Source organism: Neltuma alba, unplaced genomic scaffold, assembly GCF_004799145.2.
Source record: "Neltuma alba isolate B1F8T4 unplaced genomic scaffold, ASM479914v2 tig00010471_pilon, whole genome shotgun sequence".
In the NCBI taxonomy this organism is placed as follows: Eukaryota; Viridiplantae; Streptophyta; class Magnoliopsida; order Fabales; family Fabaceae; genus Neltuma; species Neltuma alba.
The window spans coordinates 237,467-263,393 of NW_021635359.1; the positions used below are offsets into that span (position 1 = coordinate 237,467).

The 25,927-nt window shown below is 32.2% G+C and overlaps 1 protein-coding gene across 1 annotated transcript; it reads right to left on the minus strand.

Annotated features, from left to right (window-relative positions):
- Positions 1–649: 649 nt before the first annotated feature.
- On the minus strand, positions 650–25,609 carry LOC114756746 (beta-glucosidase 12-like). Its single transcript, XM_028945677.1, has 17 exons — positions 25,592–25,609; positions 25,047–25,145; positions 17,507–17,579; positions 14,942–14,955; positions 6,195–6,347; positions 5,939–6,008; positions 5,059–5,117; positions 4,687–4,762; positions 4,492–4,569; positions 4,040–4,127; positions 3,085–3,340; positions 2,749–2,864; positions 1,789–2,000; positions 1,612–1,646; positions 1,390–1,492; positions 1,153–1,261; positions 650–821 (listed from the first exon to the last, which is right to left on the minus strand). Exons 1-17 carry the CDS (start codon positions 25,607–25,609, stop codon positions 650–652), a joined length of 1,731 nt encoding a protein of 576 aa, XP_028801510.1.
- Positions 25,610–25,927: the final 318 nt, after the last annotated feature.

A 25,927-nucleotide genomic window follows, 5' to 3' on the forward strand; every position in this document is an offset into this window, starting at 1 on the left:
AGAAATTTAATTGGTGAGAAGTAGTTGATAAATTTTTATACACACTGAGTATTGGTACTATGTAAATTAAATTTGATGCGCACAAAGTACTTGTCCTCTGATTTAGATCCTTTCTCACAAATTAGATTTTCAATTGGGCACCTTTATCCAATTTTTTCTAGCCAAAGTTTATGTATTTTTCTTTTAGAATGTTCAAATTTTTCCCAATAATGCACATTTATAACTTTAATTTAATATCTCTCTTAAAATTATCACATATGTTCATATAATATATACAGGTATTATTTAACAAAATTCATGTAATTTTCAATCATTTTACATCTGAACTTGTTTTTTTTTAATCATCCAAATAAGTTTTAACTTGCAAACTAACTCATCAATAATAAAAGTCAATTCAAACATAAACCACAATACACTAATTGACTTTTAATTTATTCTAACTTAAATTTGTAAAAGTCAAAAAGTCATTTTTGTCACTACTAATCTAAATACAATTTTATTTCATACGGTACTACAACTCAAAACACATCAAGAGAAAAGCAAAAAAAAGAGGAAGATTGACGCTCTATCGCATCAACATATCGTCATGATCGTCATTACCATATAAGAAGTGTTGACATGATTATGAATTGCTTCCAAAATCATTAAATTATTTCTTTTGGAGGATGTTCTTGAACCATTGAGTCGACACTTTATAATATCTTTGATTATTGTTTTTATAATCCACAAAGTTGATTCCAAAACGCACTGTATATCCGTTAGCCCATTCAAAGTTGTCCAGTAATGACCATGCGAAGTATCCTTTTACATTGACGCCATCCCTTGTAAGGGTTAAAAAAAAAAAAAAAACAAAGAAGCAGAAGTTAAAAGAGGAGAGAGACCTTAAATTCAATGAATAATTTAGGATGAATATCATTTTTAGTATCTGAAATTTGATCTCATTTTGATTTTGTTCTTAAAATTTAAAATGAGTATGTTTTGATCCATGAAACCTTGTTTCAGGACCCAAAACACTGTTTTAGGATCTAAATTTTTAGACGAACCAAAATGATGAAATCAAATTTTAGAGACCAAAATCAAAATGAGATTAATTTTAACAATAAAGATGGTATTAACCCAATAATTTAATAAACAGAAGTCATCATCACTTACTTAATCGCAGATTTAAGATAATGAAGATGGCGGAAATAGAAGTCAATTCTAAAAGTATCCATGAGGGCTTCCTCCAATGTTAATGTTGGATCATTATATTCATCAACACCTACATATAGTACAGAAAATAAATATCAAGGAGATCATGAATTAAAGTGTGAAAAACAAATATATATGATCCCCAAGGAGAAAAATAATAAGAGAAATAACGAAAAGTAGAAGCTTATCCATAAGTACCATTTTCAGTAACGTAAATTAGAGGATTGCTATACTTAGTCTTCACATAGAGCAACAAGTCTTTAATTCCTTTTGGATAAACAAATAGCCAATCAGAGGCAGACTGCAAATATATACAAAATATAAACACATTACCTTTCGTCAGACAAAAATACTATATTTATGAATCACACAAAGTTATTGAAGGTGGGAGTGAAATATATGGCGCGATTACCCACACACCTGTGGACCAATGGGTGCGCCGCCGTTCCGCTCAGCTGCACAAAATAATTAACAAATAGGTAAATACAATAAATAGAGACATTGAAATGAATGTTATAAAGTGTCTTTTGAGTTCTTTAAACTTAACACTGATAACAAAAAATATTAACATTAAGATCCATATTATTGGTGAAGTACTTGTAAGATTTGCATGAGAATCAGTTTGGTAGGCGGGTTTCTGAGCGCGGAGGGTATGGGCGGCATAATAAGCAGTGTAGTAGTTGAGTCCTAGAAAATCAAAAGAGCCTTTCAGAAGCTTCGCTTCTTCTGCTGAGAATTTAGGCAATCGGCTTCCCACTAGTACTTGCATACTCGCTGGGTACTTCCCTGAATTCAATGGCTCTATAAACCTGCAATAATATATATTTCCAAATAACATGCTATATATATGTGTGAAATATGTTTTTAGATGATTTTTTGTTTGGGAGAATTGCAATAAGGTTCCAAAATCACAAAAAAGTGACATAACAATTAAGCACTTATAATGACAGGTTTTGGAGTAGGATATAAGAATATGTTTTAGCTGCTCACTTATCATTAGAATTTTAAGATAATTATCTTCCTTAGCTTCTTTAGGACCTGAAAAGCAATTTTCTCAGAAAAAAGAACATATTCAACAGAAAGTGCCATAATAATTGAGTATTTGCAATGACAAATTTCAAAGCAGAATATAACAACATGTTTCAATTGTTCACTCATCATTAGAAGTTTTCGATAATTATCTTCCTTCTTTAAGACCTCAAAGTAGTTTTTCCAAGAAAAGAAAATATTCACAATTAAACAAATTTCAGAACAGAATATAATAATATATATGCTTTAGCTGCTCACTTTTTATTGGAACTTTTTAGTAATTGTCTTCTTTTTTTTGGACCTCAAAATAGCTTTCTCAAAAAAAGAAAATATTCACAAAAAGGTCTTACAGTAATTGAGCACTTATAGTGGCAAGTTTTAGAGCAAGATATAATATGTTTCAACTGCTCATTTGTCATTGAGATTTTTAAGTAATTATCTTTCTTGGTTGAAATTTCACAGTAATTCTCCCTTTTGGCTTTTTTTTTTTTTTTTTAACTACATCAATTACTACTATTACATACATACCATCCGAACATAAAATCAAGGGCTCGTTGAGCGGCATCTTGGTCGTCGTTACTCTCTGAAAAGGGTACGAACCAGTGGGCCACCAATGTTATGCCGATAATACCCTTCTGGGATGCCTGCATATGTATAAAAATCAAACACATGTATGCATCTTTATTAGTTAATCGATATGCACAAAGAACTTGAGAAAGAAGATGAAATGTGAAACTAGTAATATGAGATGAAGTGTTTGATATATATATATATATATATATATATAAGAGACATAATTTGTTACTTGATGTTGCTCTGAGTGTGTGTGGGTGTGTATGTAATTTAATGTATTAAGGTGATGACCTGAAACTTGGACTTGTAGATTTGGACGGCAGATGAATGAGCAAGAAGCATGTTATGAGCAGCTAAATAGGGCTCGACGGAGGAATCACCGTCGATGCAATTAGGGTTAACCCAAGAAGAACATCGACCTGGTGCAAAAGTTCCCAATGCATACCCGCCATTGCAATAACTCCATGGCTCATTCAGTGTTATCCAATGCTTCACTCTGTCCCCAAATTCCTTGAAGCATAGCTCCACATAGTCACTGTAGTCTTTCCTGAAAGAAAAACAGATGCGCACACACTCATTCATTCATTTCACAATTATATATACACATCCATACATACACTACCTTCGGTTTTTTTTAATATAAAAACTAAAAATTAATTTATAAATATTAATAAAATTAGCTAAGTTAGTTATATTTTGTAAGAATGTCTTAGTTTTCCTAAACTACTACCCCCGGTCCTAATTATAAGATCTCGTTTGCATACTACAAACAATGTCTTATAATTAGGACCGGAGGTAGTATCTTATTTATATATGTATGTGCAATTAATAGAGATATTCTGGGCAAAATATTACTACCTCCGGTCCTTAATATAATAGTTCGTTTGACTTTTATTTTGGTCCTAAATATAAGACTCCAATCTCCTCTGTCTCTCATATTTATCTGTTTTTTTAAGGTGATCCTTATAATAATCATAGTTCTAGCCAATATACTTTGATTGGTAAAGATATTTTGGAAAAAAACAATACATATTTATTACAATAACTAGCTTAACTAGTTTCATTAATCTACTCAAATTAGTTAACTGGCTCTTATATTAACGATTGAGGTAATATAAATTTTGAAAACAAAGTGGATTGAGATATTATATTTAATTAAGATCAAATTGAACCCCATTATCTAGTTCTTATATTTAGAATTACATAATTATGATATATTATGTATAATTAATTATTTCTTACTTACACAATGTCATGGCTCAAGAAACCGCGATAATCATCCTCCAGAGCTTGTGGAAGATCCCAGTGGAAAAGAGTTACAAAAGGTGTCAGGCCTGTTCGTTCGTCAATTTTTGTGATTTGGTTATCGCAGCATCATATCAGCATCCATTTGAATTTAAATAAAAAAAATGTATAATTAAAAGGCTAAATTATATAAAACCTCCTTAAACTTTTTGTCATACATAAATAACCTTCCTAATTTTTGAAACTTATGATAAACCTCCTTGAACTTTTACATTTATGCATAGATTTAAGGGATATAAAATTGATTGTTTAGGATTATCTCTATAGATTTGAAAATTTAAGAAGGTTTATCGAAAATTTCCAAAAGTTAGAAAGGTTATATATATAACATAAAATTTAGGAAGACTTTGCATAATTTAGCTTAATTAAGACTTATTAAGATTAGATTGTGACCATTAGCCAATAGCTCGTCGATGAGGTCGTTGTAATATTTGATTCCGTCTTTGTTTATACCTCCACTTAGCTTTCCCTCTGCAAATGTTTATTTTTTATGAATATAAAATTAGAAAACAAAATAAAAAATGAAACTCAAGCCCTCGGAAAATTTCAACAAATTATACAAATAGTCTTGAGAAAAATCTAACTCACTTGGCAGTATCCTCGACCAAGAAATAGAAAATCGGTAAGCATCTAAATTCATATACTTCATGATCCCAATATCTTCCTATATAAAATACAAGCGAACAACATCAACGTATAATAAATTATGGCAACAAAAACTACAAAATTAAATTGATGGAGATTTCATTTTTATTTTGTGAATCCCCTAATCCCATTGCATTCGTGTGACGTTACTGATGAAACATCGTGGTCCCAATAAATAATAATAATAATAATAATAATAATAATAATAATAATAATAATAATAATAATAATAATAATAAATAGAGTAAATTTATTATGTTTGATAAAATTATTCTGAAAGTCCAAATTTTCATAATTAGTATTCAACCCTCATACCTTATAGCGATGATATTGGTCATTGGCCACGTCTCCATTGCTCCGATCCGCTATTCTTTCTGTCCGCCAGTGAATAAAATAGGCGTGTATGAACGTCATTAGACAACTGATTTATTTGACTCTTGAAGCTTATTGTGAATTTTTAAAATTAAAACTTTTTTTTTTCATTTAATGAAGGGTTTCTCCTTTTGAGGTTTAGAGGATAAAGTGGTTTTGCCTCTCTCAACAAGTATGTTTTCTAGAATTTGAATTTGCGTTCTCCTCTTTATAGGGATGAGACTACTTATTACATCAATCAACAGCTTGTTGGTAAAATTAAAGCTTATTATCTGTGAGCAAATTGTACAGGCAAGGGGCAAAAAAAAAAAAAAAAAAGAAAAGGAGACGACAAGGGGGGAAATGGTGAAAGTGATGAGGCTAGAAATAACATATGATAAAGTGCAACAAAATCTTAAAAAAGAAAAATTATCCAGCCACCTTCCTTCCATGCATTTACAGATTTTGGCCTACAAGACGAGCACTTCATTTCTAATATGAATATATATATATATAAAATAAATTCATATAAATAAGTTATGAATAGTAAAAGTTACCTCAAAATAAATGTAGTGTGAAAAGATAAAAAGTTTTTTTTTTTTTTAATGAGAGGTAGAATCATAGATATGGAGTATGTAAGAGTGAAGTTTCATATACAAGTGTCTAAATTTTGTATTTACCAATTATTTTTCTACTTTAAAAAATAACACACGCGCACACAAGCTCTGAGATCAAATTACGACTTGATGAATAAAAAGGGTGTATTAACTTTTGGCTTCCAGGCAATTCTTTATAATAAAAGAGGTTAGGCACGAGATTAATATTTAAAGAGACGGAAAGAGACCTGGGTATTTGTGAGTGAACGTATCCCATATGCAGGGTCCTCTTCCACCTTCTTTTGCTGCACCTTCGTACTGAATGCATATGAATTAATCAACCAAATAATTTTGCAGATCATCCTTACTACATGGACTCTATACGAATTATTGCAAGTCGTATTATTTATGGCCTTTGTGGACTTAGACTCCGTAGAATGCCAGGGTTTCGTATATAATTGGCCATACACAGAGAGAAGAAGAAAAACGATGAAATTAACCAACCTGAAAAGAGGCTGATGCAGTGCCGAAAAGGAATCCGGCCGGAAAACAGCTTCGATTCACGGAGTAAACATCGAGAATCGGCGAGCTTGTTGCATCCGCGCGGCCCAAACTAGATGCGGATATGGCCAGAGTAAAGATGAGCAACAATAATACCTTCTTCTTTGCAACCATCTTCATCGTGTTCCTTTGTGCGTCGTCACATCTCAATTGAACAGAAGCTACATATATTCTATATTTATAGCCAAATATTAAAAAAAAAAAAAAAGGAACCGCTGCATGAGCGCAAGTGTCGCTGGGGCAAGGAAAAAGAGGAAATGCAATAGTGAGGAAGAGTGGGGTTTGGCCAAATAGGGGGGGGGGGTTAGGTTAAAAGAAATTACTACCTCTGATGTTTAATATAAGAGCTAATTTAACTTTTAATTTGGTCCTAAATACATAAGACCCCAATCTACTTTGTCTTTGATATTTATTCATATTTTCCAAAGTAGTTATTGTAATAATTACACATGTAAAAGGTTTCCTAACTAATACACATGATTGGGAAGAGTATTTTAAAAAAGATAACCATATTTACTGCAAATAACTAACTTAACAAACTTTCTTAATTTACTCAAATTAATCAACTAACTCTTATATTAAGGACTAGAGGTAATATAATGATTTCTCTACTTGTTGTTTTACCAAAAGTCCTACACAATTTCAACTTAATTAAAAAGGATTAAGGCGTAATTTTGTACTTAAAGTTTTTAAATGGAAGCTATGATTATTTAGAAGTTTTTTTAGGATTAGTGTCACCTAATCATTAAAAAAATAATATTGAATATTAAAAAACTAACATTGATTGTTATCATTTTTAACAATTAAGGCTACATTACTCGATTTTTTAACAATTTTGGGGTAATATTGATCCAAGAAAAATCAGATATTCACAACTCCTACGCAAAACCTATTGAGGCAAAATTGAATTTTAATCCTTTAAAAAAAAAATGCAAATGAGCACATTTTCGGCACTAATTATTTTAACAACCGGTGCCAAAAGTCTTTTATATATATATATATATATATATATATATAATTCCAACTTAATTGCAAAAATATGTCACTACCACACTTTTAGGTTTTGGCATAGGTTCTTGGAATATTACTATAAGGTCCGAAAAAATGGATTTAGTTACCAAAAGCTTTCAATAATAAGTAAGCAGTCTAAATGTGTTATATTTTCTACTTTAGAACTTGTTATTACAAACTCTTCAGTTGTTAATGGATTTTTGGATAATTAAATATCCTCCTTGGGACCTAATAGTACTTCTCTCTTGGTTCTTTTTTAACTGAGGTGCAAAGTATATGCACGCAACAAGTTCAAAACAACTTCTAGAAATGTTTCCAAGGTGTTAAAAGGAAACAATAGACTTCTGCTCAAATTATTGCTCATCTTACGATAGCATCAAAATTATTATCTGTATTAGGGGTGTTCATGAGACTCAAAAAGCCGCAATACCCACCTGAACTCTGTGAAATTATGCCTAACTCAAGCCTAAAAAACAGCCCAAACAATAAATGGGCATTTTCAGGTAGCACCAAATGTCGAGCAGGGCTAGGTATCGGGCAAAGTATGCTGCCCTGACCATTCAACTCTGTCCAGAGTTTATATATGTATGTATATTTAATATACATACACACACAAATGTAATATTCATATATGATAGAATTATATATTTCAAGATTTAAATTGTTGATATATTTGATTATGGATGTTGTTTGAAAACCTACTATGTTGTGTATTGTTTATATTATTTCTTCTCTTGAAATATTCTAAACTGTGAAATTATAAAAAAATTTAAAAATCAAAATATTATTTGCTAGGTTTGGTGAAAATCTCTATATAATATGAACAACGCAACAGTACATCATCACTTAAGATGGGCAGGGAAGCCCACGTCACTTAGTCCTGCCTAGCCTTGCCCATGCAAAGTCCTAATTTATATTTACCTATACACGTATATGTGGTATCTTTTTCTAATTCTTTAAACCATTTATGAACGAAAATTTAATCTCAGTTGTGCCTAATTAATCCAAATTTCCATCTAAATAAATTCAGACAATTTTAAACAACATTTTCAGCTCAAATTAAATTTTCATCTTGATTATTTTTGTTCAGATTTGCGCAATTGCTACTTGCTTTATCCAAGTCTATTAATTCAAGGTAGGTTTCATCCTAATTTTCTTAGCTTGTGCTCTTGTAATTGGACAACTTGGTATTTGCAAAGAATATAATCTCTTAAACAAGAAGCACTTGAAATAACTTACTATTTACTACTGCCTTCTTTAATATAAGAGTTAGATAACTAATTTGGAAAGAATAAAGAAATTAGTTAAGTTAGTATAATTGTAATAAATGTGTATTGACTTTTTTAAACCGTCATCTTTAATCATGAGATTGGAATCACCTTTGGGTAGGAACCCCCTATATTAATAAATAAGGATATTTTAGAGAAAAGCCTATAAATTTGGGAGATAATGTGAATTAAAATCTTATATTTAGGACCAAACCTAATCCTCCAACTAGCTCTTATATTAAGAATCAAAGGTAGTATTTAGGATTTGTCGAAACTTTAAGTAGCTTATTACCAGCATACATACGTCTCACTTACATATTTATATATCATAGGGCAAACTTCTAAATACCGTCCTAGAGGCTTACATTTTGAAATCATTCATCTAACATTTTGAAATCATTCATCTACCTGATTTGGCTCCAACCATGCTTAATTAATTTGGTTTAATCATGCGAGTTATAGCACATAGCTCCCCTAAAAACACTTGTTCAGAGGCAAACAAAAAAAGATATATTTAATCCTTTATTTGTTTCATTTTATCAAAAAGTGCATGTTATTTGACTGAAAACCTTATTTTTGGGTGAAATTTTAAGACAATAAAGGAGAAAATAATTATTAAACTATTTAAAGGTTCAAAAAATTGAGAAAAAAATTATAGATATATCTTAATAATTCAAAAAGTTTATGGAAGTAATTATTCTCTGGAAAGAGCTATAAATAATTTTAAAGTTAATTTCTTTTTGTAAATTAAAAGCATATTTTCTAGAAATCTAAAGAAGTAGTTAAAGATTATCGTTTGACCTAAAACTTTTAGGAAAATTATTTCACAAGGTGAAGTAGTTAGTGGAGGACAAAACTATTTGTAAAGAGATCCCAAATAATTTCTGAAATTATTTGGAAATTTAAGTATTGAAAGATAAGGATGGTGAATTCACTACCTAAACCCATAAAATAAAACTAATCCACGGCCAAGCCCAATTTGAGGAGCCTAGGACATGCTAAACCCAATCCAAAATTGAGAGGCAATGTTGAGGTGGGTCCAAGGAAAATTGGAAAACAGGCAATACAAAGTCTAAAGCTTACATAGTACTACCTCCGGTCCTATTTATAAGATTTTATTTGTAGACTACAAATGAGGTCTTATAATTAGAACCGGAGGTAATAATTAGCTTGCATGTGGGACCAAAAAAGAATAAAATAACTTCTTGATGAGAAAAAAAAGATTAGGTAAATAGTTTTTAACCATTAGTCACCTAAGATAGAATTGTTGTGAAGTTTGTTAGAATAGCATTATAATTAGACTTACTGTATTATAAATAGACCACATGGACAATTGTATGATTTGGTTACTTGTTAATTAAGTGTATATTATTTAATTCTATGTTCTCTTATTTTCCTTTGCCTCTGTACAATCTTTGTTTTTACTTCTAGTTCCCCACTTCAAACCCGCTTTTTCTTCAAAATATTATTTTCAACACTAGTGGTATCCAGAACTAGGTCTCCTTGGCAATATTCATAGATAACACGTGGTCAAGAAACAAGAAATATGGAAGAAAGGCCATGAACGATTGGGTAGAAGCTTGGTAGTGACAATGAATTACAAGAAACAGATATTGGTTTCAAACAAGAACTTCACAATATGGTGTGTCACATCAAAGCAGGGGCCATTATGGTATTGGAGACAATGCAAGCTCAAGAAATCCTAAAGAAGGGGTAGAAATGGCCATTAAAAGCCTACCCAGTTCACTAATATGGAGTTTCTAAGGTTACCTCCATCGTCAGACATGCTTACTTTTACACTCAATTATGAATTATTTTTTTAAGTTTGATGACACTCCAAAAGATGTGAAAGTAAAGATTATACCTATGCATGCACTAGATGATAAGACATTCCATTGCACAAACGTAGATAGTGGGGTCAGCCATTAAGATGGAAAGAATATGTTGATCTTCTTAAAAAAAGTTTCTCATCTTTGTACTAGACATCCATGACTAACTTTACCCTTCTATGCCAAACAAAGACTTTAAATGAGTTCAATGCTGAGTTTGACTTAGTTTTAGTGAAATTAGACCTCTCAATAGATTACCTAGTTAATGCATACATGTTGGCCGTGAAGGAAGGCATTAAAGGGCCTGTGCACATGTTGTTTACTCTCCAAGAACTGTGAGAGAAGCAAGAAGACTTGTAAGGATCTAGGAGATCACCCCCTCAATATAAAGCATGAAAAACATGTTGACCAATCCCCTACACACGTGTTTGTGACAACCTAAATGGCTTCTTTTGCTCTGAACACATTGACTAACTACAAGAATACTCTTATACTTCTCGGATCCCACTAACGAGATAAGTTCATTAATTGAACTTAATTCTTCTATATTATTTCATATCATTTTAAGGGTTTATACTAAGTTTTATAGGCTCATTTGCATGTAATTTTGTATAATTTAGATTTTCAAGCTTAATTTGGGGCTAAAATTACCATAATTAGTTATTAATTATATTTAATTGATTTTTAGGGCAGTTGATACTTCAAAATGTTAGTTTTCATTGCAGGATACTTGAGAATTGGGGCCAAGATCAAAGATCAAGGGATTACACAACACAAGAACCAAGAAGTGGCTCTCTGTGCAGTTTACTGGGGCAAAAATGCATTTTGACCACAAGAAACTTGTCATATTTCGCAACATAACGTTTTGGGCTTCAGATTTTGTTAAATATGGATCCTACTCAATTTTTTATTGCTAGACCTGACTTCCTCTACATAATACTTGAACTCTAAGCTATGTTTGATATCTTCTACACCTCTCTTTACCCCTCTTCTTATCTTCCCATCTCTATTTTCTTCCTCCTCCATTTTCTTCATTTCTGATCACTTTCCTCCATATCCAATAGTAATAGTAGAAGATTCGTTCTCCTTGGTGCATTTTCAGAGGCTATGTGTAACATTTTGAGTTTTTAATATGTGGTTTGGAGTTAATTAAGATTTGATTAGCAAGAAAAATTGAAGTATTGTGTCATTCAAATTGGAAGTTTGAGGCTTAGAAATACTAAGATATATGGTAGGAGGTGATGTCTCTAGACTTTTTTGAGTGATCTTGGAATTTGGGTATTTTTAAGGGCTAAATAATCTTACTTTTGAGTGACTCCTTTTGACACATCCTACCTTTAACCCCTTAGAATGTGCATTAGTAAGTGTTATGGTTCAAGCAGGTCAAAATACAAGCCCTTGGATTTAAAATTTCAACATAACTACTCGGATTACTGTTCACTGTTTAAATTCAAATTTCAGGTCCAATTTTGAAAAATCATACCTAATTCTACAAAAATTGTATCTCCTTGTGTACACATTCGATTGAGGCGATCTACCTCTCATTTTAAAGCTTGGGATGTGTACTATAGCTTGTCAAAATTTCATAGCTTAACTCATTCATTTGATAGGTCAAACTGGAGCTACAAACTCACTACTTCATGACCTACGTTTTATCCCATAACCTCTTTTTACGTTAATTCTTTTTATTTCTTTGGCATACATAAATTGGGTTTATGCTTTCCCAATCATCCTCATACATTTCTATTCCTCCCATAAACATTGTAATTAAATACATGGCATTATTGGTATGCATAACATAGATTACAAAATAGGAGAATTATACATTGAATAATAACATCATTCATTGACATCAATAATTCTCCACCTTCTTCTCCCTGCCTCTCGTGCCATTATTGACCACCATTGATTGACCTAAATGGTTGGTTAGGGAGGGGTGAGATTTAGGATAATCTCAGTAGCAAACACTACCCATAAGCATGCAAGACATAATGCAAATGCATGATATGTTATAACATTAACACATGAATGCCATGAAAAGTAAGCTAAAGCATTTCATGCTTCCATAACATATTGCTAAGGCAAAACATAACATAAACTTGCAAACATAACTAGGCAAATATTTCATCATAACTTAGTCACATTATGGCAACACAACTACATCATGCAAGCATACATATCAAGCACACAATATAGATAAGTTTACTACCTTGTAACATAGCTTTCCTCTTGCTTTTCCTTTGATTCCCTTGTCTTTCCAACCTTATGGATTTTTGGTCAACACCATTAAACATCCTCTTGGATGTTTCAAAGTCCTAAACATATCAATACATGATGTAAAACAATTATTAGAATCAAGTCATCAACTTATCTGTACTTGATTCTTTCTTGAACATATTTGAACTTTAACTTTTGATTTTCAATTCCAACCTTCCTAAAATTATTTCCACATGCAATTCCCACATAATTTTGTATATAGAATCCATTTCCAAGCTCAAAACAATCAAAATCCAATCCTAACCATTTAGAATAGTCAAGGCCGAATAGAATCACAAACTAAAGGAAAGTCAGATTTCTTGTAAAATCAACATAGAACTACTTGATTCTTGTTATTTCCAAGCCTTTAAACATGTTTCTAACATTCATTCCATCCTTTTCTATTCCAATAAATTTCGTGCAGCACCTCCCCATAGGATTTCAATCATCAAAAATCCAATCAAACCAACCACCAACTCAAAAATAACAAGGGAGGTAGAAACTACATCAAAAACGGCACACATACCTTGTTTTAGCGCTTGATCTGGCTTGGGATCACTTGGCCTTTCTTTCTTCCTCTTCTTTCTCTCGCTAGAAACCATTTTACAAGAGCTTCCCCATGGGTTCCTTGTGCTTGGACGAAATGGAGGGGTGGGGAGGGGTATTTATAGAAAACAAGATCAAATCTCGACCGTTGATCTTAAAAATACGTAGCTTGATCTGGACTGTCCATTTTCTCTTTTTATCTTGTGATGACACGTGTCCTATGACATCATGCTTACCTCATCTTGATGACATCATGCTTACATCATTAAGCCACATGTCTTTAATCCAACCACACACGTGTCTTGCATCCGACCGTACACGTGTCTTTCATCCAACCGTATACATAATACCTTCTTTTCCCATCTAACCGTACACTTGTCTCTTCCATATTCTTTCATCATTTTGGCATTAAAATAGAGAGGAAATTAATATAAAATTCGTGTAAAATATAGTCCTTAGGTATTCCTCTACCTATTTTGCCATTCTGCACCGTATCGAGTACTTTTTTGAGTCCTGACTGACCCAATACCACTGGAACATGTTCTGGCACCATTTTCTCATCTTAATTAAGTACATATATGGTGCCATCTTAGAGGAGCATAGATAAAAATAATTAGTTTTACTGACAGGCTACTTAACCTTATTGAGTCACACAGTAGAGATTTCACTATAACAGGTAGACAAAGGACTGTCTAAAATATTCCCCTACTGCGTTCTGATTTTTATGCTGTTCAAAAATATCTTCTGCTAACTCAGCATGATGACTCGTAGGTGTCATGATTGCATTTAGTGACTCGGCATGCTGACTCAGTGTCGTCATGATGGTCTTCAATATTTTCTTTCTCCTTTTCCTAGAAATATTATTAAATAATACTTAATTGGGGTTACCTTCTTTGAATTCTTTCTATCAGCTCGTAACTCCGTTGATTTGTCTTTGGGTTCCATTCTTTCCCTTTCATCACGGGAAATTCCTTTAATTTTTCTCAGGTCAAAAGTCAAACTGTAGACAGCTATTTTGACTTTCCCCAGATATGGTATAAATAGGCTTTAAATTTAATTAAGGCTAACCTTGTCAGTTTCTGGGGTCGGAATTAATTTTACAATATGTGTAAATTCCTCAACTACTGTTCCCCAGTTTTTCTTGATTATTTGAGGCCGTCTCATGGCTTAAATAATTCAATTTAAGTTACTATCTCAAATTATCCAAAACCCTGGAATGACTTTAGGGCATTCCCATCATTTCTAGCTTTATATCGGCTTTGGGATCCTATTCCCATTTTTCTAGAATTTTTCTAAGTCATTTGGGCCCTTTTTGCTAACTCTGAGCATTGGCCAACCAGAACTTTTATTATTTACAATTAGGTCCCTACTTGGCCTAGGAATCTCTTCTTTGCAATTTGGTCCCTCCTTAGGCCTAACCTTTGGAACCATCTCTTGCAAGTTTCTGGTATAACCTCTGGCCCTTAGTTGTTTCTAGTTCGTCATTCTTTAGTCCCCAAACACTATTATTTTACACATTTGCCCTTGAAAAATGTCTTTTTCCTTCCGAGGGATCTCCGGGACTTTCGTTGCATTGGACTTAGTAATCATCCTTTCCTTGTGCTATTACTTGTATCTATGAGCCAAAATTTAGGATGTTACACCTTTTATATTAAAAAAACAGACATCTCAAGCTTTTTAAAGAGACATATTTTGTAATTTTGGAGATTCATAGAGTTAGTTATAAATTTTTGAAATAAGATATTCTGGTCTATGTCATTTCCTAGATGTTTGTTATAACAAACGCATCAAAAGCTAGTATTTAAAACTAGATTTTAGCTATAAAAGAAAAAGAAGGTAAGAAGAAGGGTTTCGGATAGGCTTTGCTAGAACAAAGATTTTTGACCCATTGGAGGTGTTTTTAAGCTTTCTAACACTCGAGTAAACTTCCTAGATTTGATTTCTACTCTTTTTTCTTAAATTTTCATATCTTTGAATAGTTGGATCTTGATGTTTCTTGACGATTTTGAATTGGATTAAACTTTGACCAGTTAGTTTGAGTTTAAATGGTTTATGTGGGTTAGATTAAGTGTTTAATAGGTTTTTTATATTTGGAGTTTTGAAGATTTTTGAGGTTAAAGTTTATGATTTCTTGAAGTTTTGATGGTTAATGATAATGTGGAGATTAGAAATCAGTTTTGATGATTGGGCTATGCTAATATGAGTTACGATTAATGATTAATTAGTTTAGATTGTTGATAGAACTTGAATTACTGAAATGGGTATTTTTGAGGTTAAAGCTTAAGTCTGAAATTGGGATTTTTACACGAATTATATAAGTTGAGCTTAATGGATGACTTGGAGGGTTATTTGAGCTACTAGGACTCTAAGTTTAGTATTAGATGGATTGATTTATGGTTTTGGTGAGATTTGAGTGCTTAGAAGGCCAAGATCTCTAATTGTTATACACAACCACTCAAGTAGCTATGTTTTGACTTTGTGGTTGTGTTATGTTACGTAAACTGTTTGTGAGTTGTGGCTTCAACCTGAGGATTCTTACAGTATATTCTTCTTCTTGTTTCAATGATAGTAACCTGTCATTTCTTATTTTATTACCCAATTTTACATCAAGCGGAAGCATTTGGAACCATTTCCCAAGTCACTCAGTTGAAGAATTTTGAATTTTTAAATTTATTTTCTCAGGTAATTTCACTGTAACCCTTAATTTCTCCAAATTTTAAAAAATCATAACTAATTATAGAAAAATTGAATGATATGATTTCAAGTCCTGCTTAAAGCTTGCAATGAGCTTTTTAAGGAAAAAATACGTTCACAGTATGAATCCAGCTCATGTGTGCCCAATTTCAATGTTAAGGTATACTGTTCATTTGGTCATTTAATTTAACTCCAAATTTTTATAAATTACCACTCATTTTAAAGCTAAAAATATAATTTATTAGACTGCTAAGTTTCAGATCCAAACCCCATCAATTACTCAAAATTTTGGGTGGTCAAACATTGCCCTTAATTTGGTCAACTTTCATCCTTTTTATGTAAAACTTACCAAAATAAACCATAACCACTCCAAATATAATTTAGTCACATTTTACTACATATAACAAGTAATTCTTCATAATTTACAACCCATAAAAGTCATCCAACTGATTTTCAAAAACTGTTCTAGACCTTGGAGGTTAAATCAAAATTTTTATCTAAGGATTGCACTACAGGGTGCAACCTTGGGTCAGTTCACTTAAATAGAGCCTTAGTGAAATAGACCTAAGCTAATTTAAATGTCATGCAGTGCAAACTTGAACATAAACAGGGGGTTTTGGTTTTTCGAAATCATTAAGTGAATTGAACTGAATGATAAACAAAATATTTTTAGATTTTAGGGAAATAAGCAATGAATGATGATAAACAGATAACCAAACAATGATGAAGATCCTCTTAAAAGCGTGCTCAGGCTGTCATAGTTCAAAATCAATTGATGTGGGAGTAGAAATCACTAAGTTTCAAATGATAAACCTTAAAGTACTCTTTAAGTCCAGAATCTTAATCAATGAACTCCATTTCTCAAGATCCTGTAAAGTGCTCTTAATGTGTGCAGAAAGATTGATTAATGCAACAGGCCAAATGCAATCAAAATCAATTCAATATCAAGACACAACTGTGTAAGAGTAGAGACAATCAAAAGATCACAACTGACATACATGATACTTCATATATTTAAGCTCAAAAGATTTAAGCTCAAAAGTTCTACAATAATCAATCTACTACACAAATGAATATCCAAAACTGATTACTACTATAATCAGGTAGTTCAACTACAAATTACAAATCTTAAACTTAGAAATTAATAAATTTATAGCTAAACTAGGATTAATCTACTTCCCTTCTTAGCTTATTGAACTCCAGCCATTGCTACACCTTCAAGAAGAATGAAAACGCCTAGCCACACATAAAAATCTAAAGCATCTCAACTAGGAATGAATCTGAGCTTCCTATGGTGGAGGTTTGACAGTGGAAAATGAAAGCAATTAGGGTTAGATGAGAGAGAGATGAGAGAGAACGGAGATGGAGGCTGTGGTAGGAGTGCATGATGTCACTTGCACAAAAATAGGGTTTCTAAACTGGTAATGAGGTGTACTAGGTCGGTTTGTGTGAGTGGGTAGGTAAAATTTCTGAAAATGGTTCGGGTCTGGGTTGCTGATTTGAGGGGTTCGTCACGGTGAAGGTATGGTTTCGCCGCGGTGAACCATGGCTGAGAGCACTCCTACTTGCTGATGTGTCTTCGCTGCGACCAACTTCTAGGTGGAAAATCCTTGCTTAGCCACAACGAAACATGAGTTAGCCGTGACGAAACCTGGCAGAGCGTTGTTGCGTCTTATGTGCTGCACTTCCTTAGCCTTCGCTCTTGGCTCTCCTTCTTGATTGTCCTAAAATAAAAAGCAATGGTTTAAGGTATCGATTGTTCCAAAAATCAATTGAATGCAATTAATGAATAAATATGGTAATTTTACCCTCAAATAACACTAACTCAAAACAAAAATTCTCAATCTCAATTAAGTACAAATATCATTAAAATGAGCCAAAAAGTGTAACAAAAACCTAGAAAATGCCATCAAATAATATAAACAATTTGAGCTCAATCACCAACATGTACCCATAAATATTACAAAACCTGTACATAAAGTTCCAATATGATTCCATAGCATATTTCCTTCATAGAAATACTATCTCCTTGCTCTTGGCCATATCACTTGAGGGTCCTATTGGTTGTTTATACATAGAGAGAAATGAGATTTTATAGAAATTTTAGTAGCAAAAGAATTACAATAATAATGTCAAGCAAGCAAGGTAAGTTACAAACAAGTTCATAATCATTTATTCACATTTATGCCATACAAGTATCAATCCAATCCATTCCAAATCAACATGTTAATGTATATTGCCAAGGCATACAATGCAACCAACTAACATGTTATCACCATCAAATAATTTCAATACAATATGGTATATATTCAAAGAATCATATTATGTGACAACCAAGCGAGTTAACATCAAGATTTTAAATTCCATGCTACCTCTTTTCAATCCACAATTTTTGGCCTCTTTGATTTTTTTGGGTTCCTCCTTGTTCTCTTGCTCAATGCCTATCAATCCAAGTATAAACATATTTCATATTACCAATAATCCAAGCATAAATACCATTATTCAACAATATACTCAATTAAACTCTTTTTCCTTGATTTTTGACATAATTGTTTCTTCTTTGTTTCAGTCAATCTCTTGGGCCATCACCACACAATTTTTCATGCAAAATCCAAATATAAAATTAGATTTAACAAAATCATGCTCCTTCCCCCTTAACTTGCTTTGGCCGAATAGTATGCTTTTAGGGATCCAAAATTTCTATTTTTGATTCTAATGATTTTAAACACTTTTCCTTGGTGTTTCCCTACACAAAAACACCTTCTAAACTCATTAGAATCATCAAATCATATTGAAACAATTTCTAAACCTGAGAATTCTTAGCGGCTAAATAGGGTGCATAAAACCCTAACTTTGATTTTCTTCTAAAATTCAATCCAAACATCAATTAAACATACCATTCCAATCTCATATTCATGGTTTCTATCCTTTCCTAATCCATTCTCATTGTGACCAAAAATTGGACAGCATGTAGACTGAGGATTTGTCATGAAATTTCAGCCAAAAGAACTCTTAAATCTAATCAAAATCAAGCTTAAATATACCTTAATAGATCCTTGCTTAATTTTCCCTTGCTTTGAAAGGTTTTAGGTGCTATTTAAAGTTGAGATTTTGGTTGGCTGAATTTTGCATTATTTAAAGGGGTATTTATAAAGGTCACAAGCTGACATTAACCCCCTCGAAATGCCTCGTTTTCTGCCACATAAGGGGATATGTGGCCCTCTTCTCTAACCCTTGAATTGTAGCTCATGCCAAGTGTTCCTTCCTTTTTATTTTTCTTATGTATTTTGGGCTTAAATTGGGCTTGAACTCTCTTGGCAAGAGGAGCCATGGGTTGTACAAATTTTGTGGGCTTCCTTGGCTCAAATAAAGTCCAAAACTAATTAGAGAAGAAAGAGAAATGTGGCCCAATCATAAATTATCAATTTCTAACCAAAACCCACTATATTGGTTACTATTTTCAAAAATAGTTCTGGGCCTTTAAAAATTTATTTCTTCACATAAAAAAAATCCCTTTTAATATATAGAGGTCTTCTGAATTTTTTCAGAATTTATCTCAACATCTAACTATTTATTTTGAATTTTCTCCAAAATCAGGTTTCACCAATAAGATTTCGGTAATGAATATTCTAAAATTAATTATTTCACTTTCAGAGCCTGAAAATAATTTTATAAACTCAAATAAATCCTTAAATAATTTTTCCATAGTTTTTTTCAAAATTATTAAGGCCTCTGCATATTTAAAATAATTGTTTCTAGCTAATTTTTCACCATCTTTTTTCGAAAAACCCCAATTTATAGAAAATTCTGTAGTAAAACTTCTAATTTCTCTTTTTACCATTTTTCAAAAAAATTTCTCTAATTTTCTCTAATTTTTTCATTTTTCCCTTCTTGGATCGATAATTTCAAAAATATTAGTTAGAACAAAAGTCAGATCTCAACTCAAGAGTTGTTCTGGTTCAATCTATTTTACTACTTGACCCTTTGTCTAATTTATTATTCACATTTTCAGGGTCAGAATTAGAGGGATGTGACATAGCCACTTTCTACTTGTTGTATATGTTGATGTGTGCTTATGAGTAATTATGAGAACGTATATTTATATATGATTTGAGGACTTGTATAATGGTATTGATATGATATTTACTTACACTTGACTTATGGGAATTGTTTTACTTGAAATGAAAAAGTATGATATGGGATTTGAACTTATATGAATATGCATTTATAGATCAAGTGCTTTATGGCTATCTTATGAAACCCCATTATTTTTTATATTGCAAATAGTTGAAATGGTTGGTTTTGGTTGTTAATGGAGTTGGTTATCCTACCAGATGGTAAGGCCCCCCCATTGGTGCATAATAGTTAGCTCATTTTCTATCCCACTAGTTTAATGAGAGGTTGTGACACCTCATTTAAATGACAAGAAAAAGACCCATGGTTCAGTTGTGTGTGCTGAAAATTTTAGATAGTCCTCATCAGATGACCGGTTAGTTTTCGAGTGCTAGTAACATTGATAGATACTTAGCCTATGGGTGTAGTTAGTAGGAATAAGGCAATTCGGATAGATTGATGGGAGGTATCGAGATAATTTCTATATATTAAGTTATGGATAATGATGAATTGATATTTGTGTAATTATTAGAACACATGCTAATATGCATGATAAGTTGGAATATTGGTTACTAAGATGATTGCCTCACCCCATAGTTCTCAACATTTTCAGGTAAAAGTTCTAGCACCGGTAAATTAGAGAAGGTTTCGGAAGCATAGAGTGCTATGACTTATTGTATGGCGTCTCTCTTTTTTATTATGTGTTGATATGTTGTACATTGCCACCTAGGGCTTATTAACTCTGATTTATAACTAAATACTTTTAATTAACTATTTTTCTATAAGCGTACTAGTAGAAGGCCAGAGGTTTCTAAGATTATTGCATGCGATACTTTTGTTTATACCATTAACTTTTGAACACTAGAGTTCTATAGTTTATTATGATAATATTTACCTGTTTGGATGTTTAGAAGTATGATTTTATGATTGGGCCTAGGGTTAAATGTTATTTCTGGACTTCAAAAGCCCAAAAATGTGGATTTCTTATTATGGTTATTTTAGTTAATCAGGGGCGTGTCTTAATTGTAAAACCATGTTAGTTGGGTAGAGTCTATCCTCACATGGGATGCTTGTGATGTAAGTCAATTTTTTTTAACCATGATAGAGGTCTTCATGACTTTAGGGTTTATTTTTTCCTATCATGGTTAACTTTTCAAAATAGTCATTACAATTGAGTGGCTAAGGTTCCTAATCTTGAGGATGGTGATAGTGGCATGAGTTTCCAAGCTTTGAAGGAGAGTCGTTTGTTTTGATCCATTTATTTAGTTATAGATTTATGATTATTCACTTTGAATGGTTGTAGTTTGTGACTGAACCTTAGTTGCTTAGATTAAGTACTATGGATTAATTTTGTGATTTGGATTGGTTAATGTTGAGTTTCATACTTTAATATATGTGGATACATATATATTTTATTGTAACTCTTTTGTTTCTCTGTTATCTTGTATGGTCATATTGTTATTGAGTTGATTTTGAGTTATATTAAACCAATTGCATTAATTATTCTCAAATTTCACATTAGGAGAGTTTAACAATGTTTTTATTAATGAGGCACATTGATTTAAACATTGTACTCAATGGATCATTAAAGTTGTTATTCATGAAAGCCTAACGAATTTTATAAAACTCTCATTATCTTAAGTAAACTATGATTGCTATTAAAACCGTTTTGAAGAGATTTCCTATCATATATTTCTCTTTGATAAACAAATACCAAAAATATAGTGACTTAGGTTTAATTTCATTCGCTTCATCTAGTTATAGTTTAAGTTGCTTTTGCAAACCAAAACCCATTTTATTGTATTTCATGGCATCTAGTTAGCTTAAGACACCAATAAAGGCTCCCAAATGTGAATATGACCTCAGGTTGCACTATATTATATCCCTTGGTTAATTATTGATTAAAAACCTCAAGGCATAGCATGACAAGGCTCTCATAATCCACTTTCTCTTTGTTTGAAAATTCATCTTCTTCATCCACAAGACCAAAGAACCCATGTAACATTTGACTACAAAGGAGGAAGTAGAAAATACATTTAAAGAACCTTTGTTTTTGTTGTCATGAAAAGTTTGTTCATGACCATAATTGCTCACAGCACCAAAAATTGAAGCTTTATTTTGTTATCTTGGAAGAAAAAGAAAGGCTAAGTATGATGAACCTGAATTGGAAGAAGTTGATAGTGTAGAAGGAAGCTCTTGTATTTTTTTGCATGCCATTAAAAGGGTAGATCATGCTTAATCTATAAGCGTTCAAGGTTAGTAGGAATGCATGTAATTCAAACCCTTATTAATAATGGTAGCATACATGATTTTATAGACCATAGGCTTACTAAGAAGCTAGTATGGGAGGCTGATACAAATAAAGTATCTTTGGTAAAGTCATCAAATCCTTATTGATAATGGCTGCACACATGATTTTATGGACTTTAGGCTTACTAAAAAGCTAGTATGCGAGGCTGATACAAATTAAGTATCTTTGATAAAGTTATTTGGTGGCAAGAAGTATAGAGTATATGGGATTTAGAAGGATATCTGTTAGAAGATGTAGGGATAAGAGTTTATCTTTTAATTTATAATTTTAGATCTTAAAACATATGATCTAGTTCTCGATTTGAAATGGCTTAAAAGCATTAAGAATGGTTAGACTATGAAACTCTAACCATGTTTTTATGGTCTAAAAGAATATTGCAGAAGCTGAATTGTGCAAAGCAAGAATTGAGGCTGCTCACTTGAAGTAGGATCAAATGTTTCTCTTATAACTAGTTATGCTAAAAAGCAAAGTGGTATAGTATTTTGCTATTACCAATTTATGAAGGAGTTTTAGATTACTTTCAAGAGATTTTTGAGGAATTTAAGGGGTTGCCTCCCTTAAGAGAGGAACATAACCATGCAATTGTCCTTTAAAAAAGGACTAACCTAATCATTTTGAAGCCCTATTGCTATCCAGTAGCTCAAAAAGATGCGATTGAAAATATTATAGATGGATTACTACAAAACGGAGTAATTCAAGGAAGTTGTTCACTTTTTTTAGCTCCTATAAATTTTGTTAGAAAGAAAGATGGGATATCGAGCAAGTGTGTAAAAACTATTCCCTTGGAAGATGACCTTTTTAATAAATTGAGCACTATAAGATAGTTCACTATATTGGATCTTAGATTAGGATACCACCATATTCACTTGGTGCTTGAAGATGCACATAAAATAGCCTTTAAAAACCATTCGAGTCATTATGAGTGGCTAGTCATGCCTTTTAGGTTAACCAATGTATCGGCCATATTTTATGGAGCAATGTGTCACACCTTACTTTTATACACTATAGTGCACGAAAGCATTCAGAACCATATTCATTGGCCTTCAGGTTAGAAAATCAAGTTTTAAAGTTTGACTTGTATGATCACGGTTCACTGCACATTTCAGAATTTGGGGGCCAATTTTGAAAAATCATAACTAATTATAGAAAAATTAAAACAGAGTGGTTTCAATTTTCACATAAAGATATTTCAATTCTCTACAAGGAAAAAATAACAATCTAGACTTAAACCTTGCCAATTCCTACAGTTTATTCATCAAAGATTATAGTTCATTTGGTTAAAACAGTGTTTTCCAGAAGTCCTGCCTCAACTTTGAACAGCCATAACTCTTAGCATACACATCCATTTCACATGATCTATCACTTTTTTTAAATCTCAAGATGTGCTCTAAATACTTACCAAATTTCATGGCAAAATTCGTCCATTTGCTTTGTCTCATCATTGGCACCAATTCGTGGCTCATTTAGAGACTCTCTAATTCCCTAACTTAATTCAACATTTTCAAATAAATTCATTTCTTGCATTTGCCCATGTTGTCATTACATTTGCTATTTCCATATTACATACCATAAACATTTTAAACATCATCGAATATGCATGACATGATTATAACATCAACTAACATAATAGTTACATAACATAGCATGTTATGGAAACATAAGACATGCTTGGTTTCTTCCCTTTATCTTGCACTTCCACTTCTTGATTTTTCCTTCACGTTTGTAGCACCTATTAGGGGTTGTTAAGGGAGGGTGAGATTCGAGAGAATTTCAATAGAAAACACTACCCATAAGCATGCAAGACATAATGCACGTGCATGACATGTTATAATAACATTAACACATGAATGCCATGGAAAGTAAGCTACAGCATTTCATGCTTTCCTAACATATTGCCAAGGAAAAACATAACATAAGCTTACAAACATAACTTTGCAAACATTTTATCATAGCTTAGTCACATCATGGCAACACAATCACATCATGCAAGTATACATATCAAGCACATAATATAGGTAAGTTCACTACCTTGTAACATAGCTTTCCTCTTACTTTTCCTTTGATTCCCTTGTCTTTCCAACCCTATAGATTTTTGGTCAACACCATTAAACATCCTCTTGGATGTTCCAATGTCCTAAACACATCTATACACAATGCCAAACATTCATTACAACCAAGACACCAACCTATTTCTTACTTGGTTCTCTTTTGAATATAATCGAATTCTAACTTTTGAGTTTTAATTCCAATCATCCTAAAATTATTTCCACATACTAAACCCACATAATTTTACATGTAGAATCTATTTCCAAGCTCAAAACAATCAAAATCCAACTCCTTCCCTCCTATTCTGGTTTGGCCGAAACATAGGTTCCTTATGTCCAAAATTTTCATTTTTCATTTTCAGTTTTAATGCTTCCAAACATGTTTTCTACATATATCCCTACACAAAATCATCATTTAAACTTATTGGAAGCATCAAAATCATCAAATTCTAGACCCATCATAAATTTCCAGTCATGGCAGAAACATACACAAATGAAAGGGGAAGTTGGATTTCTCCAAGAATCAATATCAAACCACTTGATTCTTGTTGTTTTCAAGCTTTTAAACATGTTTCTAACATCCATATCATCTTCTCCTATTCTAATCAATTTCATGCAGCACCTCTCCATAAGATTTCAATAATAAAAAATCCAATCAAACCAACCACCAGGCTCAAAAATAATAAGGGAGGTAGAAATTACATCAAAATTCATGAACATACCTTGATTTTGAGCTTGAACTTGCATGGTTTCCCTTGCTTTCTCTCTTCTCCTTCTTCTCCTCTCCATTTTGGCTTCTCCCCTCTTTCTCCTTGGTGTGGCTGAAACATTACACAAAAAGGGGAGGGATGATATTTATAGAAAGCTAAAACAAATCCTGGCCGTCAATTCCGATTCGATCTCGGCTGTCCATTCTTTCTTCTTGAATAAGTATGCTTTCTCTCCAAGAAATGTGACACTTGTCTAGGGTGATGTCATCTTGCTTGTGTCATCTTGATTAGGTCATCAAGATTAGTTAACTTAATCCAAGATTAATTAGCTTAATTATCTTGATTAAGCTTCTTAATCATCCTCTTAAAAATCCTTTCTTTCAATCCAATTGTGCCCTTCACATTTTTGTATAATTCCATGCATATCCTCTTGTCCATATGGCAATGTGATAGGGAGGAAAAATTATATAAAATTCATGTAAAAAATTGCCTCAAACATCCCTTCACCTATCTTGCCGGTTTACACTGTAACGGGTACTTTTCAAGTCTTGACCTACCTGATATCTCTGGGACATGTTTTAATACATTTTTTTACCTTTGAAATACATCCCTATACTCCTCTGATAGCATTTATAGGGAAATGATATTCCTTTCTCCTTTTCCCAGAAATATTATTAAATAATATTTAATCGGGGTTACCTTCTCCAACTTCTTTTTATCGGCTTGTAACTCTATTGATCTGTCTCTAGGTTTCATTCTTTCTCTTTTATCATGAGAAATTTATCTAATTTTTCTCGGGTCAAAAGTCAAACTCTAGACAGCTATTTTGACTTTCCCCGGATAAGGTATAAATAGGCTTTAAATTTAATTAAAGCTAACCTTGTCAGTTTCTG